The sequence below is a fragment of the Postia placenta genome, assembly GCF_002117355.1.
Source record: "Postia placenta MAD-698-R-SB12 unplaced genomic scaffold POSPLAscaffold_2, whole genome shotgun sequence".
Taxonomy (NCBI): Eukaryota; Fungi; Basidiomycota; class Agaricomycetes; order Polyporales; family Adustoporiaceae; genus Rhodonia; species Rhodonia placenta.
In genome coordinates this window covers 2,925,784-2,944,530 of record NW_020169833.1, presented here as the reverse complement: position 1 = coordinate 2,944,530, position 18,747 = coordinate 2,925,784, and the positions used below count along the sequence as shown (strand labels likewise).

The 18,747-nt window shown below is 53.7% G+C and overlaps 9 protein-coding genes across 9 annotated transcripts; 4 read left to right on the top strand and 5 right to left on the bottom strand.

The window, feature by feature from the left end:
• Positions 1–585: 585 nt before the first annotated feature.
• On the top strand, positions 586–1,825 carry POSPLADRAFT_1178034 (hypothetical protein; the record flags this gene model as incomplete). Its single annotated transcript, XM_024488562.1, has 4 exons — positions 586–836; positions 886–1,338; positions 1,399–1,424; positions 1,511–1,825. The coding sequence occupies exons 1-4, from the start codon at positions 812–814 to the stop codon at positions 1,823–1,825; spliced, it is 819 nt and encodes a 272-aa protein (XP_024343379.1). The 5' UTR covers positions 586–811.
• A 1,574-nt stretch (positions 1,826–3,399) lies between these two features.
• POSPLADRAFT_1043977 (hypothetical protein) lies at positions 3,400–3,983 on the bottom strand (the record flags this gene model as incomplete). The annotated part of the gene is made up of 4 exons (XM_024478432.1): positions 3,400–3,467; positions 3,527–3,667; positions 3,724–3,915; positions 3,968–3,983. 4 exons carry the CDS (start codon positions 3,981–3,983, stop codon positions 3,400–3,402), a joined length of 417 nt encoding a protein of 138 aa, XP_024343378.1.
• A 2,028-nt stretch (positions 3,984–6,011) lies between these two features.
• Positions 6,012–7,365, top strand: POSPLADRAFT_1133482 (hypothetical protein; the record flags this gene model as incomplete). The annotated part of the gene is made up of 5 exons (XM_024484350.1): positions 6,012–6,108; positions 6,255–6,302; positions 6,364–6,523; positions 6,862–7,156; positions 7,330–7,365. Coding segments are annotated over 5 exons (636 nt in total), but the record flags the coding sequence as incomplete, so codon positions are not given.
• A 616-nt stretch (positions 7,366–7,981) lies between these two features.
• Positions 7,982–10,560, bottom strand: POSPLADRAFT_1043976 (hypothetical protein; the record flags this gene model as incomplete). Its single annotated transcript, XM_024478431.1, has 10 exons — positions 7,982–8,118; positions 8,169–8,245; positions 8,303–8,883; positions 8,934–9,022; positions 9,070–9,151; positions 9,203–9,263; positions 9,310–9,417; positions 9,543–9,944; positions 9,978–10,088; positions 10,133–10,560. 10 exons carry the CDS (start codon positions 10,558–10,560, stop codon positions 7,982–7,984), a joined length of 2,076 nt encoding a protein of 691 aa, XP_024343376.1.
• A 277-nt stretch (positions 10,561–10,837) lies between these two features.
• POSPLADRAFT_1031546 (hypothetical protein) lies at positions 10,838–12,362 on the top strand (the record flags this gene model as incomplete). Its single annotated transcript, XM_024476801.1, has 6 exons — positions 10,838–11,031; positions 11,084–11,306; positions 11,364–11,650; positions 11,706–12,074; positions 12,131–12,245; positions 12,300–12,362. 6 exons carry the CDS (start codon positions 10,838–10,840, stop codon positions 12,360–12,362), a joined length of 1,251 nt encoding a protein of 416 aa, XP_024343375.1.
• An 893-nt stretch (positions 12,363–13,255) lies between these two features.
• On the bottom strand, positions 13,256–14,686 carry POSPLADRAFT_1132608 (hypothetical protein; the record flags this gene model as incomplete). The annotated part of the gene is made up of 6 exons (XM_024484232.1): positions 13,256–13,390; positions 13,447–13,482; positions 13,682–13,778; positions 13,875–13,930; positions 13,982–14,501; positions 14,556–14,686. 6 exons carry the CDS (start codon positions 14,684–14,686, stop codon positions 13,256–13,258), a joined length of 975 nt encoding a protein of 324 aa, XP_024343374.1.
• Positions 14,687–14,948: 262 nt separating this feature from the next.
• Positions 14,949–16,097, bottom strand: POSPLADRAFT_1132381 (hypothetical protein; the record flags this gene model as incomplete). Its single annotated transcript, XM_024484206.1, has 4 exons — positions 14,949–15,230; positions 15,310–15,506; positions 15,595–15,901; positions 15,957–16,097. 4 exons carry the CDS (start codon positions 16,095–16,097, stop codon positions 14,949–14,951), a joined length of 927 nt encoding a protein of 308 aa, XP_024343373.1.
• Positions 16,098–16,545: 448 nt separating this feature from the next.
• On the bottom strand, positions 16,546–17,406 carry POSPLADRAFT_1166575 (hypothetical protein). The gene is made up of 4 exons (XM_024487927.1): positions 17,344–17,406; positions 17,199–17,294; positions 16,990–17,137; positions 16,546–16,935 (listed from the first exon to the last, which is right to left on the bottom strand). The coding sequence occupies exons 1-4, from the start codon at positions 17,356–17,358 to the stop codon at positions 16,697–16,699; spliced, it is 498 nt and encodes a 165-aa protein (XP_024343372.1). The 5' UTR covers positions 17,359–17,406; the 3' UTR covers positions 16,546–16,696.
• Positions 17,407–17,588: 182 nt separating this feature from the next.
• On the top strand, positions 17,589–18,633 carry POSPLADRAFT_1178028 (hypothetical protein; the record flags this gene model as incomplete). Its single annotated transcript, XM_024488561.1, has 5 exons — positions 17,589–17,692; positions 17,748–17,799; positions 17,855–17,945; positions 17,995–18,234; positions 18,346–18,633. Exons 1-5 carry the CDS (start codon positions 17,614–17,616, stop codon positions 18,631–18,633), a joined length of 750 nt encoding a protein of 249 aa, XP_024343371.1. The 5' UTR covers positions 17,589–17,613.
• Between the last annotated feature and the right edge of the window lie 114 nt (positions 18,634–18,747).

Here is an 18,747-nt window from a genome sequence, read left to right as displayed (position 1 = left end):
CCCTCCTTCGTCAAAATGCGCCTTTTCTTATCAATGTGGATGACGAAGCCCCTGTTGTGCAAATACTTCATTATCATTCGTCTGTCCACGCAGCCTGCAATTGCAGCACGCCATGCTTCTCGTCGTAGCAAGCTCACTACATATTTTTGGCTTCATTGGCCGATTATTGCGCCAATGTGGTCATGATGAACCAACGTACTCTTGTCAAAGTTATCCTAAAAGCCAATCAATCTGCGGACTGCAAATGTCATAGCGCCCGTAATGACAGTAGCCTGATCGCTGTGTTACGGACCAGGAACACGGCCCACAATGACTCGTCGTGATTTTCCGGTTTGCGCGGGATCGCCGTGATTCCCCGGTTTGCGCGGGATCGGCATATGACTTATACATTGCAGCAGTGTGTTGTAAGGCGCAGAAAGCACGACTGTGCCTTTCATACACCGATTCCCGTAGGTATATCCGTCCCTCTGCGATGACGCTGCATCACTTCATATACGCCCAGCTCATCCATCATTCGTTTGTAAGGATTTGTGATGAAAAATTACTTGGTGCTCAATTGTCTGCAGTGAGCCCGCAGACAGGAGACAGTTTGACAATGTTACGTGTTGGCACACATACGACATCTTCCCAATGCGGTCATATCCTGATGCATGATTTTTGACTGCAACTTTGAGCACGCTACGCACAAAAGATGGGATGAGCCTATCTTAGTAAGTGTGCATAGCTGCGCAATGCATGCACGTTCACGTATAAATGGCCGACCCCGCACGCGCTGTCCAAGCACATCACATAGTGCGCACTCTTAGAAAGAATGTCCTCACCCCAAGTTTGGTTCAGTGAGTACATCCTCCCCTGTGGATCGAACCCGCTCACACCGTGGCACAGTCACCGGCTCCTCCTCAGGCTTCGGCCGCGCCGTGGCAGAGCACGTCCTGCGCAAGGGCGACATCGCCGTCGCAACCCTGCGCACGCCCTCCGCGCTCGCCGACCTCGCCGCGCGCTACCCGCCCTCCCGGCTCCTCGTCCTCCCGCTCGACGTGACCGACGCCGCGCAGATCCAGGCCGCCTTCGCGCGCGCCCTCGAGGCCTTTGGCCGCATCGACGTCGTGTGGAACAACGCCGGCTACACCATGCTGGGCGAGACCGAGGGCACGCCGGACGAGGTCGCGCGCAAGATGTTCGAGGTGAACTTCTGGGGCGCGGCGAACGTCAGCCGCGAGGCCGTCCGCGTGTTCCGCGACGTGAACAGCCCGCGCGGCGGACGCCTGCTCCAGAACTCGTCGGTGGCAGGCCTCCAGGGCTACCTGTTGATCGCGTACTACAGTGCGACGAAGTTTGGTATGTGGTCCTTGCCACGAGTGGAGGCTCTCTGCCATGCTTACATGCATATGTGGTCAGCTCTCGAAGGCCTGACTGAATCCCTCGTCGCGGAGATCCCGCCTGAATGGAACATTAAGGCGCGTGGTCCCCACAGGTGCTTTCTTGCACGAGAGTTGACTTGTATCCCCAGATCACGCTCGTCGAGCCAGGCTCATTCAACACCAGCGCCCTCGACAACGGCGTGAAGCTCCCTCAACATCCGGCGTATGCCACTCCAGACTCTGCGTCGACTGCTTTCCGCAAAGCGGTCGAGACTTTTGAGATGCCCGGCGATCCAGAGAAGGGAGCTGAGCGCATCTACGAGCTGGCGGCGCTGCCGAATCCCCCCTTGCACCTGGTACTCGGGGCTGACGCCGTCCTCACCGCGAGGAAGAAGGCTGCTGACTTGGCTAGGGAGGTGGAGGAGTATGCGTCGTGGTCTGATGGGACGGCGACTGTGCACTAAGTTTGTAGGCCCTTTTTGTCGATTAGCTTCACCTGGAGCCTCGATTAGCGAACTCACCATGTTGTACATATCTAGACTGTCAAACTGTTGGATTTCTGGCAGGGATAGGAACTGAAGACAATAGAATCAGCGGTGCTTGACCCGACTTGTAGCCAGCAAACGCGTGAATAACCAAGTACAGAACGAGCGATGTAATTATCATACGCGGTCATGTGACCTACTACCGTAAGTATCGTGTGGCGTGACTGAATAATGTCATCCGCGATCGCAAATGTGTCAAATCAGATAAGGTTTCTGTCCGGCTTGTCCCGCCGCCTTGCCCCGGCCACTCCGCCTTCTGGTCCAGCTGCCTCCGGATTGCCGTCTCGGCCAGGCACACCTTTTGCCCTCCGTCAAGGGCAAATCCGCCCATCCCATAGTGCTATTCAGTCCACACTTTTACAAACATGTTCGCCCCTGGCTGGATTACCTTGAAACCTGAACCATTCGCCTCCCTATGCCTTTCTCTTGCCATATAAAATATCAGTCTACACAAATCTCATTGAGCATGGACTTGAGTTTCGACTTTTTCTCAGGTCCAAGCACATGCCACTGGCCAACCCGGCCATCGGGGTACCGTTCCCTGCCTAAATAGGCAGGATATGCTACATATGGATGCACACCCGAGACTGCCTGTGAATGATGAATACTAGTGACATGCTTGTGATATATAAATTGACTGCAGTGTGACTATAAAGAGTTCATTTCAATACAATACATGTGTGCTGAAAGAAGCGATCAGGAACTAGCTCGCAAGCTCGGGTGTGGTGTATATTGACCGCTTGCGATGTACATACCCCGCGCGATTGTGCCTTACGGGCATCGCTATGCCTGTAGACAGACACACTCGCCAAACAAATTCCCAATGGTGTGTTCTCTTCCAGAGTACAATCTCACCAACGAGTCGTGGTACACCGTACTGCAGGATCAGCCGGGGTGGGAGCTACGTACCAAAAAAGGCAGGCATTCCGCAGACAAACGAGAGTTGAGCAGCCCTGTTGCCTATTATGGCCTATATAACATACATCACAATATGAAGTTGCACGGCTAACATAAAACTGCAGTCAATTTTTTCAGGATGTACTCAGGCCCATAATGGCACCTGAGGATGTTCGAGAGGATCTGTGAAGCGCGAGAGCTATTTCTAAATGTCGGGACATCCATGCGATCCGGCGTGACATGTGCGCGTTTTATTTGACCGATTTGCGATCGGCGATGACATTATCCATTTTCGCTATCGTGTTCTTCCAACCTGAAATGGTGCGATGAGCTTCACGTTAGCAGGAGAGCCATGAAAGCATTATCGTTATGTCAGTCTTAGCAATCATGCACACCATTTACACTCTCGACCAACTTTTCTTACATCCAGAACTGGCTGTCTGTGCGAGTGTTGCGCTTGACATTCTCCTGCTTCTAGCGAAGTTCATACGCATTCGCGCACAATGGCATTGCAGTAATGATATGTAACTATTGCACAACACCGAGGGATACACTATGATACAACAGTAGACCTTTATAACCTCGTGAGAAAGTGCTTAGAGCGCGCCATGCTCCTCGAGGAATTCTCTGGCGTGCCGTTTGGCACCCTCGGAGACGCGAGGGTCTGATCAGGTGCGTCAGAAGTCTAGGCCGATATCCGCTCGCAATACCAAGTAAGCTTACTGTGCAAGGCGGCCTTGTAGCCTGATATTATGCGCTTTTCATGCTCATCATCAGAGAGACCCGGGTTTCTCTCGACCGAGTACCCCGCAGTCTCGAGCACCTCACGAGCATGTTCTTTCGCGTCTGCGGAGGTGCGGTCATCTGGGAGTAACGTTATGTAAGTGCATTTACGGCACTTGGCAGGCACCAGCACGTACTGTGCAAGGTCGCCTTGTATCCTCCAAGGACGCGATTGGTGTCCTGGTCAGACGCGCTGTAATCTGGTGCACGCTCGACTTCGTCGCCCAAGTTCTCGAGGCGGTCGCTGGCGCGCTCCTTTGCCTCTTCAGAGACATTTGGGTTGTTGATCGCGGCCTTGAGGCCAGCAGCAACGCGGCCAGGGTTCTTGTCTGAGTTTGCATGTTATAAATAGTAACGCAACTGGCCGAGTGTGCCACTTACTGTAGGTGTCAGCCATGTTGAACGATGTTAATTTCAGGTTTATAGTGAGAGGAAGCGCAAGTGACCTGGATATCGAGGGAATGAATAGACGTGGAGTGTAGACATGTCGTCCTTATATACGAATGGAAGGGGCAGCATTAATGTGGAGATATTGGTGGTGCAGCGGTCCCGACACGTGGAGCCCGTAAGTGGCGGGTCGACGCATAGCTGATGTCATGTCACGGGATCGCGTTTGACGCGACCGTACTTCTATACGCTTCGTACCCGTTTATAATTCGTCGCCGATATCACAGCCAAAAAACGCATCTGTTACATACCACGCCATGGCTGAGCAATGCAACGATCCGCAATGGATGGTTGCCATGAACAGATGATGAAACTAATTTCGGTCGCGATGGCGCGGATGAGCTGCTGGCTCGTCCATTCGTCTCGGCCCGATCGAGGTACGCAGGTCTCCGTTGTTCGCAAATTTTGTGTGATGGTGCAGGTGTTTCAATCACGAGCCTTATGGCTTCACGAGAATGACGGCGCAGACTGATGTTTGGGGATGCAAATCGCGTATTGGGGACTTCGTCGTGAGTGCGCAAACGGACCATACTCTAGGGCATTGTACTCAAGGCATGCACAGAACACAGCGGAGAATCTGAGACTCGAATGGAGTACCCAACGTCGGAGTCGTGGGTGAAAGAAACGCCCGTTGTGGCGTTTCGCCGAATCGCAACTATGCTTTTACCTCAACTCGCCAGATATCAAGTATTCTGCTGCCTCAACTTCCCGGATCTTTCAGTCTCGATACATAGACTATTCCCACTAACATTCTGACCCGTTAGCATGACCTGCTACACCATCAACGTCAACTCGGTCTGTCGCGATTCGCACCCGAGGCCGTTGGGCTTCGACCTGCCACAGCGAAAGCATACACATTTGCGTGATGTTTTCATGACGTCTACTTGTCAGGTCAGTATGGACTGCATTCTTCCAGATGCTTCTGGAGATAATTGACAATCGCTGGGAGCAGATAAGTCATGAACAACTCAAGCATACGATTGATCGTGTCCGCGGTGAACCTCACCAAGTTCACGAATGTTCTCTTTGTATTTTTTGAGGGATGAGAAGTACGCACTGTCTCAATTTTTTATTTCCCTGGAGCTCGTCATTGTATCGCTATGGGGTACGACTCGGATGGGCGATTGCTCCACCATGTGAATGGTAGGTTCCAATAGACACTGATTGATTACATTGTTCTCATGCTTGATCCTCTCAATCGAAACTCCCTGATTCCGCTGGAGCTCCTGTAGTCTCCGTTGAGCACAGGTTGTGCGACACGGGTCACACTGCTATGCAACGTGATTCAGCCTCAGAGTGCATGCTCGGGACATATATATAGACTCAGTTCTCGTAGCTGCCTCATTACCATCCTCCCTATCCATTTCCTATCCCATCCACGACAATCATTCAACAGACTATGTCAGCGTCACTATCAAAAAAATCCATTGAGGACTACTTGAAAGATAGGCCAGTGAAAAACATCACATCCACTTTGTTCCATGAGACTTAACATTCGTGCCATTGGTTAGCTTTCAAGCATTTTGTTTGACTTATGCCTCTGCTGATCAGTATCTCTGTTGCCTGTCCGATACTCTAGTCATAATCGGTGTTCCAGCACTCCTGGCCTACTATGTCACTTTGAACTTGCCACATGATGTACGACGCTTGTGGGGGCGAAGATCTATCGCAACACTGCTCTCTGTTATAAATTGGCTTGCTATCGCTGGTAATATCAAGACATTGATACCTTACCCAAGCAATACTACATCAGTATGAAGCACCCACTTTGTAAGCCGCTGACATTGTGTTGACGATGTACATTTCAGAGGTCCGTTACTCGATATCAGGTTACCTTTTTTTTAATGAAATATTGGTCCCACCAGATGTGAGGCTTCCGGGTATGACAATCAGATATGTACATTGTCACCACTGCCATATCACCGTGTAAGGAGTTCCATTCTCGTCCTCAGGGTCATACTTAACCGGCCTTCTCAGTGGTAGCTGCTCTACGTGTACATGCCGTGAGTGGACGCAACTGGTGCCTGGTATTGCCGGTCTGGCTGCTCGGTATGGTTCCCGTGGGCACCAATATAGTGAGTACATCGAGTATGACAAGACACTTGCGACTAAAGCAAGAGTATATAGTGGGGCGTGGCTAAAGAGACCTTCCTTATATTTCCTCAACTTGGATGTGTGAGCCTCCATTCCTACTCTGAGGCCACATTTAAAACGTATGCAGATCTCATTGACTCTGTCGGGTTCTACGCACTAATTGAGCTTTGCAGGGGTGAGCCATCTCTGTGAACGCTTCCAGAAGCTCTTGTTGAACTTCCTACTCGCCCATATAGTGGTTATCATCAGTCGAACATCCGTGGTTGTCTCGGAAATCCTTGTGGTTGGAGCGACCTGGTACTACATTAGCCATACGAGCTCTGTGAGAACACAGCTCGTGCATGATGTGTGGGGCGCAAGGCCCAATCTCACAACTGTCATGTTCCGAGATGGTGAGTTCCAGCTGAAGGATGCAAGTAATATACCACGGTGGCTCATTTTCCGGCATCACAGGTACATTATACTTCGTGTAAGTGAGGAAGTATGGATCCTCGGACAAGGGCACTCATTATAGGTACAGTGTGATCTCGCTGCTCAATATTGTTGACCTCCTCATGAACATAATTGCTTTCAGTGGTGTGCGTATTCGTCAGCGACTAAGTGATTAGCCATACCGAAACAGTTGTTTTAGGTTGCAGGCGCACTGGATATAACAGACTTGGCCTTGGCGTCTGTACAACCTCACCCGCCATAGTTCCGGTAGATACTCACACCTTATACCATTCATTTTATAGGATGTCGAACATCTTAATTTCCCGCTTCCTCATCTGCATCCGCGAAGCTGCAGAACGCTCAACGCAGGCATTCAGTTCCCAGTCTCTATCGTTCATCGATTCGCAAGGCGACTCCAACCCACAACCGTGGCTTTCTAGTGTAGAGTTCGCCGCCGACATCGCCAATCCCTCTGTAGGGGATAACAGTGATGCGGACGCTTTCCCCGGTCTCGAAGATGACTTGGATCCAAGAGGCCAATATGATGCGAGCGAGGGAAGAGGTGACGAAATAGAACTAGAGGAGTACACGGTGTCTGTCCGTTCTGTAGATGCACACACGCCCTGACGATCTTCCTCAATCTTGCTTTCCATTTCTTCTGACTTCGTTATTTATCAGTCGCTCGTTTCCCCCAGCACGTCTACCGGTCACGATGATCAGGTACCTGCACTATTGCGCGCTGTGTATTGATTTCTATACTTCCTGTATAGGTCGAAAGATTAGTAGTGTTGGCTCGTGGTGCCTAGGTCTTGCTAACCGATTTGCGTTGGGACCCGCTTGTGGCGTGATCATCTCATCTCGGTGACACTTGGTGCTTTGCCCAGGAAGATCGCCGCAGAAGATCCCTCCGGTCGATCACGGCCTTCCACGAGAGTCCGGCTGTTTGCTCTACCCCACTCTTGTGTGTGCTCGTGTGGACAGACACCGCTGTCGTGGCTATTGAATGCGGGAGTCGTGCCTATGGCTAACCGCTGTTTCCTATTGCGTCTCAAGTGAGAATTCAAACTCAAAGGTGGGCAGCGTACACATGTATCAATGACTGAAAGTGTACATAATCCAGATAATGAACGATTGACTGCGTCTGTCAATGGCCATACCTGCAGCCAGCCGCTACTATGCATTACCGGGCAGTCGGCAGACCCACAGCCAAAATCCTTGATTTGACTGCGAATATTCTAAGACGTTTTGGGGTATCCTGCTCGCTGAGCGGCAGGTTACGCCTGCCGACGTGGGTCAGGCTGTATTGTTCACTCTCCGTGTATGCTTGGCCGCAGCTGACATTCCGACGCAAGATCAGACGTAGACTGCAATGATTCCCGCAGACGATCCAAATTATCCATGAATATTGCTCATGTCATATACTTATTCATCAAGTATTGCAGGAGCGGAAGGGTCCAGCTCCTCTATGCTCCACTTGCGACGGAGCTCGACGGTGTAGTCATCGGTGTCTCCAGCAAGGAAGCGGTGCATCGAGGCCCAGGCAATCATGACGGCGTTATCTGCGAATACGAAGTGAGTGACAGTGATACCGAAAAACAGTGCAACGTACCGGTGCATAGCGACGGCGGCGGGAAGATAAGTGCTATGTGCTCGTCTGGGCTCGCTTCGTCCAAGCATATACGCAGTCTACACCACATCCTCCGTGAGCAACATTGATATGGTATCGATGACGCATAGCACTACCTCTCCCTTAGATAAGAGTTGCTCGCTACCCCGCCACTGACAACGACATGGCGGATCTGGATACCCTTCCGCCGACAGAGCTGCAGGCCCAGGGCTAGCTTCTCCTCCAGCTGGCCGACAGCATTCTTCTGGAACGTCGTAGCAATCGCGTGCTTCGTGCGCGCGTCCACCACACCCCCTCGCGCGTGCAGAAAGCGCTCGACGCTCGAATGCAGGCCGGTATACGAGAACGCGAGCCGGCCACGCATGGGTAGCGGGATATGTGGTGCTTCCGCTGGCTCCCCGCTCCCAATTTCCTCCCCGCCCGGTGCGCCCGTCCCTCCAGCAGGGCCGTCCCTGCAGAACTGCTCGAGCGCGGCGCCGGGTCCATGTGCGGACCACGGGAGCGCGAGCATACGCGAGACCTTGTCGAACGCGCGGCCGATGCTCTCGTCGAGCGTCGTCGCGAGCACGCGGAACGCGCGCGGGGACGTCGCGAGGAGAAGGAGGGTGTGCCCGCCGGAGACGAGGAGCGTGAGGAAGGGGTATGTGGGAAGCGAGTTAGCGGGCGTTGTGAGGAAGGGCGTGAGCGCATGCGCTTGCTGAGCAACGGCGGGTTAGTTCGGGGAGAATGTGGAGAGGCTGAACCCACCATGTGGTGTACACCGACTAGCGGCTTGTTCAGGGCTGCCGCGAGGGTCTTTGCGGCATTCGAGCCCACGCTGAGACATCCCCCAATACCTGGAATATTGGTTAGCACAAGCAGATGAGCAGGGTGTTGAACGTACCAGGCCCGCGCGTAAACGCAATACCATCAACGTCGGTTGCGGACATGCCAGCCACCTGTAGTGCTTTCTGCACCGCGCCTGGCTGATTCGTCGGTCAGTTGCTTGCCTAGCTTCAGTATACAAGCTTGCGCACCATGTTCTGCTGATGGGCCTCTATAGCAATATATGGGTGTATACCTCCATACGATTCATGGCTGCGCGCATGAGGACCTCGTTGACATGCAAGCCTTAGCTACTCACAAGCTGTCCTGCCTCACCACAACATTAGAGAGAATCTGTCTGTCCGAGGTCACCACGGCAGCACAGGTGTCATCTGCAGACGACTCAATAGCAAGAACGGTAAAGGGTCTACGAGATGGCTGGTAACATCTCCGCAACAGAGTCGGACGAATGGCTCGAAACATCCGGGAGAGAAGAATTTCGATCGAATTTTACGGGTTAGGCACTTGTCATCAAAATTCATTCCCGATTACACCTGCGAGCCTAGCCCCCGCCGACGGCGGTACGCTTTCTGACGACCATCTTTGTCGTACTCAACGGTCTGCCCCTGTCGAGCACAACGTTGGCCTTGCCCACGCTCATCTCCTGGAAGACGGCAGCGGGCGATGGCGGGCGGCCATACTCGACGATCCTCCCAAGATGGCTCTATCTTCGGCCGCAATCCGACGCGCCGCCGCTCGTCGAGCCAGGGTGACGAGACACCCCGTGTAGGACTCCTGCAGAGCGCCAACAGTTCTAGCAATGCAGACGCGAGCGCTGGCCATGCGAGCGCTGAATCGCACCCGTCAAAACGGCTCGGATTCCTGCCCGAGAAGCTTTTGTCTTCCTCCTCTGGCGGTTCTTCATCTCTGCGCACATCTCCTGGTGGTATACATCTGCGTACACACGCCCGTGCCGACTCTGCTCACAACGGTATCTCTCGGGAGGCTACCTCGTCGCCTACTCCTGGAATGGCTTCGACGCCCGGGCAGCAGAAGGGGCACATTTCGCCCACCAAGGTATGCTTCTCCATCACGCGCCTGGCAGACGGGGGTGGAGTGGGTTCCTTTCGTAGAAAGAGAACGTGTGCGAGGTGTTCCGTTTGTTCCGGTGATAGCCTATATGAGTTGTCCGCCGCGCATATGCCCCGAGGTTCTTAGCCCGGTTCGCGGATGCGATAAACATCCGCTCGATGTGACCAGCATTCAGAATTGATTGGCCGCTCGCCATCGGAGGCAAATGGATTGTGTTGACATTGTATACCACCGTCGTACCTCTCCTCTTTATCTTGGTGAAGTCTTGATTCCACGGCGGTGCACCTCTCATCTCTCTCGGGAAACCCCTGAAAGATGTGTTTTGCGCCGCATCCGTTATCGCAAGTGCTTCAGACCGTACTTGATGCAAAGTAAGGTGTCCGCAAATGTTAGACAGCCTGAGAGGCGTCTTGATACAAAATTGGCTACCGAATGCGGCCATGTGCACATGGCCATTCCTTTGCATCACTAAGTGCATTTTGATTGATCCGCGTGTCGGTAGGTCTGCGAAGAAAGTGGAGAACCCGGCGCATATCCGTGAGCGCGTATTTATGGCCATATTCCTTTTGTTCAAGACCTCAGGCTAATCCGCGGAGCACGGGCACTGAGCATGTACTGCGGCCTCGTCTGCCATGTGATTCTATCATTTAGAAGCCTACTAAGGTTGATACACGCGTCCTCACCCTGCCTTACCCGTCGCTTCACATTAGACCTCCTCAGCACGTACATATGACTCCAAGCTCGTCACCCGCGAAATGCACCGCCTAGGCACCCTCGCTCACTCACATCTACCTGCGCTCGGCACCTCGCTCACCGCAGCTGCCCAGGCCGCCACGGCGATCGCCGCACCTGTCATGCCTTCCTTGAGCGCAAACTCATCCGACCCATGGCAGTCACTCCACGTTCATGTTCTACCTCTGTTCAACGGCGAGCCGCTTCGGGTGCCTATGTGAGTGCACGTTGCCCTCATCATCACTGCTCGGTGCTATAGTGGCGCACAGCGAAGACCTCAATCAGCTTGTCAAGCGACACATCCAGGCGGTCGTCTCGCAGTCCCCGTCAAAAGCGCTCGCAGTCCTCGAGAACGACGCCTCAGAGCTCATCGCGTCGGGCATGGTCACTTTGAATGCCAAGCTCGCGGAGATTGACGATGAGAAGCTCGTAGGACGCGTAGTCGAGCTTTGGGGGTTCTTTTGGGACCAAGTGTTGCCATATGTTGAAGGCGTGCGCACCGATCAGTGATTGATTGAGCAGTTCGCCGATCCTGACATCGGTTCGTAGGCCCTACTGCCCTTACAGACTGAGCCCCTGCTATCTTCCCTGTATCGGCACCCGAAAACACACAAACAAAACACCTCGCCTATATCAGGGACCAACGGCAAAGGCTCAATATCATCCCTCGTGATGCAGTCGAGCTCGCAGATCGATGTGCGGACCGTTGCCCTGCAGTCCTTCCGCGACCGCGTCATCGACCCAGTGCACAAGCGAATGAGTAAACGGATCGAAGCGACGCGAGAAGACAGCATCCCCGAAAGCCCAATTTCGTCGCAGCCTCGGCTGCAGCAAATGTGCGTGTCGTTCGCTCGTGATGCTCGTAAGTTCTCTGAACACACCGCGGGACAGGCTCCTCGTGCTCGTATCGCAGCGCTCCCGCCGTCCGATCTCCTTTTCCCTCACCCCTGAACCCCAAGAGCCAACGGCAGGCGAGGCCGCCGTGCAGCTTCTCTTGCGCGCTGTGCGCGTGCCCCTTGCACAGACTGGCCACGGCGCACGGCGTTCGAGTGGTGCGCCGTCGTTCCTTTCCGCAGGGCAGCCGCGCGACCGCCGGGGACGCATCGCGCAGAAGCATGAGCGACGCAGTAGCGGCGCGCGCCGCGAGAGCATAGACGAGGAGGACGAAGGGAGCGACGGCGCGGGCAACCCTCCGCGCGCACGGTTCGCTGTCTTGGACGACGAGATCAGACAGCAGAAGGACTTCCTAGACTCGCTCAGGTAAGTTCATAACGAACTAAATACATCGGAGCTTACTGATCTCAACGATCTACCAGGAGTCCTGGTCCTGAGGCAACTCCCACGACCGGGGGATGGGGTCTCGGTGTCACAGGCGAGGGAAAGGCTCAGGAAGATGACGACGACGATACTATGGATTGGGATCAGGCGCAGGTGCGTACAGCCTATAGAGGTGTCTCGAGGTAACTTGCTTAATTCTTTTTACAGGCTGTGGTTGAACGCATGGTCGGTATGAATACCCTGCAGGATTCCCGAAGGCGAGGCACATAGGGCCAATATGGGAATCGGTGTGTGTTGCTTCGTCGTTCTCTCTGGTGTTGTGTACTTGAATGGTTTGTACAACATAGGGTTAGGGTATAATGGTCGGACTCCAAGCAAATGTGTGTGTCGTGTGCATTTGCACCCCCCTCTTGGTCTCGAACTGTCGCGCATTGCAGTTGGGTCGCACTGACTGAGACCCGTTGTCCCCGGGGTGCTCTGACTCGTGTGGGATCACCAAGGTGCGGAGGAGAATATGTCGACATCCGGGTTACTAAGGTACACACAACACCCCCGAACGTCTGCGTAAGGAACAAGGGTTTGATTCCTGTGCCAGGTGGAAAATCGAGGACTCCGTCTGCGCTAAACGAATAATGGTCATGGGAACCGGGCGTCGATCTTTGCGAGAGTGAATACATCGCTATAGTCCCACAGTAGAGACTATATAACTATATAGAGAACGAGGAAGTTATTGTTATACTCGACTGCACTATGCATGCGCCACGTATGACGCGGACGAATTGAGCATGGTTTAATCCTTATTTCATTGTCAACTGATATCTGCCAGGAAGCGTATGTAGGGAATAAAAGTGTATGCTGTACGCAATGAAGGTAGTATTGGATAAAGATAATTGTTGGAGGCCAGGGGTAGATAAAGGAAGTACGTGATAAGATAAGATGGGGCAGATGAACAAGACTTGGGGAGGAATCGAAAGAAGAGGTTGATGTATTCGAGCGAAAGGTAGTATGATTGCCAAATGAATTCTCGAGTAAATTGGACTTTGATAATTGTTTCAAGGGGGTGCGTTTGTTGATGAGGGCTGAGCGTTGATGACAATCGAATTCTCGTTCGTATACGACGGCGATGAGTGACAAGGATGAGCACTTCCCACGGCTGAAGGTTGCTAATGAGCAGCGTATGTCCATGAGCTGTATGCTGAGAGGGAGGAAGATGACGCCGTACCTTGGTATCGGCTAGGCTGGCAGAAGCGCGAAGGGATCCAGTCCCACATACGCTTCACATCGTCAGGCCGAAGTAGCTGTGGGCCGGCATGATAAGCGCGAGTAAGCACGCGAGGAAACCGACGCTACCCACCAGATCAACGCGGGTTGCACGTTGCGACGTCGGGATCTATGGGGGATGAGGGGTAGCCGCTAGGGCCACACGCCGTGCCATCTTTCCCTTGTCTTCGTCGGTCGCATGTCCTATCTCTCGCTTTGTCGTCGCACGTGTTTACGTCGAGCAGGGGACACTTCTCAATCATCTTGGTTGATTCAAGGCTGACGACACATTAGGCCGGAGTCGGACGTGTAGCATTGATCGAGCTCACCTCGACCACGGCAGATGTCTTCTTTTTCTTTTTCTTCTTCCTGTTCTTCCTCCTGTTGCGGCTTCGGACGTTCACCGCGACCGACTCGATGGACAAGCTGCCGGACAGATTGAGACCGCTCAAGTTGCTCACGGAGACACTGATTGTTTCAAACGCATAAGAAACCCGTTCCTACAGCCCATATACAACGTACCTGATGTCGGATAGGTCCTTCTGCTTGTCCTTCCTGTCCTTTGCGTTACCGAGGTGCTGTGCAAGACATGTCAACGATAGCGGCCAAGGACCATGAAGGACACTCACGTCTGCGGAACGTTCAGTCCTGCTGCAGATTTGCAGAAAGCCCTCCATCATAATCAGTAAGGCTACGGCCGGAAGGTAAGGTGTCAGCCACTCGATGGTTTCTTCGAATGGCGACGAGGTCTTCGAGGTTGCATCCATCGGGGAAGGCGAGGCGTCCGAGGCGGGCTTGTCAGCGACGTCGGTGGGGGGCGTAGTGCTCGGCTCCTCCACTGGGGCGTCCGTAACCGCACACATCGCCGGCGCCGACTGGTCATGGAAGAAGATGAACTGATCGAAGAACGACGACTCGGGGAGGGCATAGCACCACTCGTCCCCGTCGCTGTAGCCGTCGTTGCCATTGTTGTCGTCGGCGAATGGCTCCCTCAGTGGACATGTGAGCTCGTCCAAGCTCACTGTCGATGGCAGCACATAAGAGATGGACGAGTTGAAGTACTCCTCGTACACCTCCCACTGCATTGCCGAGTGGGTCTTGATGTCGACACGGACCGCAGGCAGCCATGGGGTTGGACGGATGGCGATGCTAGCGGTGGACTCAGCGTCCGCGTCGACAAGAGTAGTTGAACATGATGCTTACCCAGACAGCTGCAGGTACTTGAGAGGCCCGCCGAGGCTGGGGTACCCGAAGGTACGAGCAGCGTGGTCGTAGGCGATGAAGACGTTGGTCATGAAGACCAGGTAAGAGAAAAGGAGCGGTATGAAGATCATGATGATTCGAGTTCAAGTTGTGTGGGGAGGGGACGGGGCGCGAGGCGTGCTCTTATACATGTTGAACACGGAGGCTGACCGCCGACGTCACCGCTGTCAGCCCCGATCGGCGAGGACGCGTCGGCCAGCCTCCATGCTTCTATGCAGACGTTTCCGAGATATTTATAGCGTTGTCACCCTCTGGGTAAACATGAACTATGAGCAATATATTGAGTAGAGGTGGTAGGTGCAGCGACAGCATTATGGCAGCGAAACAGAGTGTTCATCGGGAATCACGGTGCCCAAAAAAGGCCGCTAAGATTGGGTCTTCAAAGTCCACCATCTCGGCTTTCGCCTCCAGCATGCGTACGAGGTGATCTCTGCTATGAAGACTCTGTAGGTGGGACCAGTGCAGGTATGGGCGAAGGGAATACGACGCGAGGTAGACCACCAACGAAGCTCCGCGGCCAAGGCGAACCCACCAACGCAGTCGTGGCCTATTCTCCAATGCGATTGACGCAAAGAGACCGCAAGCAAAGAGAATACCAGAGCCCGCCGTGACATACTGTCGCAGCAGTTGGTGATAGGAGAAGGTGTCGGTCAGGTCAGCTGCTACCCTCGAGCAAGATGCGTGCACAACTCACATCCCACCGCTCGTAATCGAATGTGTTTGCAAAAAACGTCGTGCAGATGTCTATGTCGTGCGGAGATACGCCTGTGCCGTGGAGAAATATGTGCAGGCCGTCATATTGGCGCGCGACCATTCTGGACGTCGGAAGCGACCACACACGATGAGACCACCAAGCAATGCGCTCCGTCAGTCCGATGGGCTCGTAAGGTTCTGAATGAGGATGAGCGTGATGCGACTGGCTCGGAAATAAACTTGCCTGGTAACCGAATGTCTGCGTTTCTTAGGATTTGATAGACACCTGAGGACATTTTCGCGAATCTTATTACCGACTTCCGAAATCCCGGAGTGCGATTCATCTCATGATAGACGAAACTCTGACGGGCAATGGTTCGGAGAGACGGGTCATCCGCCACCTCGTTGAACAAGCGTCGCGCTTCCAGTTTCAGAAAAACGACACCTCCGATGCCAGCGCCCATAGCACCTGCTGACCAGCGCCATCGCGACAATTTATGCCCAACGAGTCCCACTGAACGGGGTGCGCGTACGCCAAATTGCACATAGAAGGCAGCTGCGGCAGCAACAGGTATCCAGATGTTGGCGCTGCCCTTAACAAAGGAGTCATATGAGTGAAATCTCATCGCAAGCTGTTCTACCACTTACCAGAATGCGCTGCACCACCGGAGGCAGTGGCGGCGAAGGGAGCGGAGTACGAGCACAATCCTTCTCAACGCAAGTGGACACCGGGTCTACCTTCGCCGAATAGTGAACCCGGAGCGTGATGGGCTCGTCGCGGTCGCTCATATCCACTCATAGAGGGGGAAATGACTGATTCATCTCGAGACTTATTTTATACTGTGAGGTGGTCCTGAGAAAAGCCTACGCGGACCAGCGGCAGCAAGCCGAAATGAAGTGGCGAGAAGCAAACACGCCTCGTGGATGTAATCATGCACCAATGTTCGTACCAAATGAGGAGTTTGTATGACTGGTTATAAGTCGACGTGTGATTGAAGCGTCGTGTTTTGAGGAAGGCGAACAGCCAACGGCAAAGGGTGCAGTAGACGCTCGAGTAGGCGACACTCCCACTGAATTCTCCCACTGGTTGGGGACTTATTTCGACGACAAAGCTCCAGCCATTAGCAGCAAACCGGCAGTGTGTACAATCATGTCACGGCTCGACACCACGAAAGCCAGAAGAGTAGACTTACCCCATGTGAGTGCGATCGACAAAATTGAAGTGTACAACCGACTTACATGAACAGCATGCACGATAGGACCTTGCAAAATGATGGCTCGGATAGCAATACATGTCGACCGGGACTCGTGGGATATGCAGAAATCACGCTGAAGATGATGACAAGAGAAGCGGCATAACAATATGAGAATACATGCCACGACACAGTCTACTCCTCTGGCACCTCGATCTCCCCGGCGTCGATGGCTTCAATGACGTCGTGTGGCGGTCGGCCATCAATGGTGCAGCCGACGGACTGTGCCGTGCCCAGAATCTCCTTCGCGCCATTCGCCAGCGTCTTCGCCAGCGATTTTGACCGCATTGTGCGTGCAATCTCGACGATCTCGTCGAATGTGATGTTGCCGGAGTGCTTGATGTTCTTCTCCTTCTTGCGATCGCGTGGGGGCTCTGCGGGACATGGGCTTTAGCTGCAATTGTGGTAACATCCATATAAAGACGCACCCTTGAGAGCCTTGATGACCAGAGAGGAGGCAGAGGGTACAACGTCAACCTTAGCCTGACGGTTCTGGATCGTGAGCTGCACGGTGACCCTCAGGCCCTTCCATGCACCAGTGGCCTTGGCGATATCTTCTCCGACCTTCTTGGGGGACTATGTGGAGGCGTTTCCTGCGTTACAGTACGAGCACACTTGATAGGATAGAGGGACTTACGAGACCAAGAGGACCGATCTTGGGGGCAAGTGCGGAGGATGCACCGACTTCACCTCCTGTCGCCCGCAGGTAGATGATTTTGATTTCGTTGGGGTCCTGCGGCGCGATGAGATACAACAGAGACAGCAGGGCAGCGGTTACGTACCAATTTCGGGGCCATTGTGAGTAGGATGAAGGGAGCGGCGGCGAGGAATTGGCTTGCGAAACTTGCGGCGAGGGCCAATGATCGCGTGTTTCTGCGTGTACGCGTGAGATCAAGGTTCAGGCGGCGATTGGGGAGCTGTACAGACCCGGCAACTTCCGCAATCCCGCACCAGACTCCTACGTCGACATCAGTCCGACGGCCCGGTCAAAGTTCTTGCTGTCTGTCCATAACTTGCTCGTCGGTCAACACAGCGTCCTCGGCGATGGGTGTATGGAGGAACCACCGGCGAGGGTCGAACTGCCGGCCGCCTTCGAATATGTCGACGTAGATGTTCTCGCACAACTTGTGGGTGCGTATGGATCGTCATGGGAACACGACCAGTACATGCTAAACTCGGTGAGCAGCGGATATGATGGATCGTCTCATATCCCATAACGACCAGATACCATTATCACCGTGAGTCGCACTTTGCTGAGCCTTGGCGATTCATCACCAATCTTAGGGCGCGCAGTGAGAGCCTTACTCGATTTCACTCCCGCACCGCGCCTGGGATTTCTGTACTAGATTACTTGCGACGCATAGTCAGGTTCACGAAACTCGATGTGAGTACAACGCCACGTTCGTAGCAGCTATCTCTGACACTGTCCACAGCGGACATGCCTAATGATCACACTGCACTACATCGATCAAATATGCTCTCGGATACCGATTTTCACCCTCTCGTCGCTCACTTGCCATCGCTTCCTCATCACATCCATCGCCGTGTCAAGCAAGGCCCTGTGTGACGTCTTTTGTACCAATAGTCTCTATGCCAAAGTAGGCGGAATCCCCGTTACGGAACTCAACATGCTCGAGCGGGAATTCCTTCGCATGATCGAATGGCGACTAACGGTCAGCACCTTTCCCCTTGCTGTTATCCCCCTCCATTCTCCCCCGTGCCGACACCCTGCAGCATCAGGAACTGAAATCATGCTTTGTCGCTTGTTGCCTGCACGTGCATAGTGTACACGCGAGATACTTCAAGAGTACTACGTCAACCTAGTGCGCACCCACAGCAAGGGCCAATTCCACATCGCGGGGCCGGGGTCGTCAAGCAGCTCAGATAGCGACATGGACTGGGACGCTAATCGGTCTCGCTCGGTCTCGCCTGCGCGCCCGGGGATGAACGGTCGTGAGGCGTCCACCATTCTCATCGACACGGCGACGCTTTCTCCGGAGTCGCCCCGCCCCCCTACGCTCGAGCAGAACATGGCATTCGAGGCGTTCAGACGTTCGTCTCAAGGGATCTGAAGGTTCTGTAGGATGGTAGTCTAGCAAGCATGGTTGTATCGATAGCCTTCGCGCCCTCGTGTTGTATCGAATAAGTGTTCACCCTGTTCAGGACTGTATATATAACCCCAACCA

Excerpts from the sequence above, each read along its gene's own strand:
- POSPLADRAFT_1166575 (XM_024487927.1), bottom strand. Across the intron at positions 17,138-17,198 it reads AGATCGGTCCTCTTGGTCTC|TCCCCCAAGAAGGTCGGAGA; the intron begins GTAAGTCCCTCT and ends GCCTCCACATAG. Across the intron at positions 16,936-16,989 it reads GGTCATCAAGGCTCTCAAGG|AGCCCCCACGCGATCGCAAG; the intron begins GTGCGTCTTTAT and ends CATGTCCCGCAG.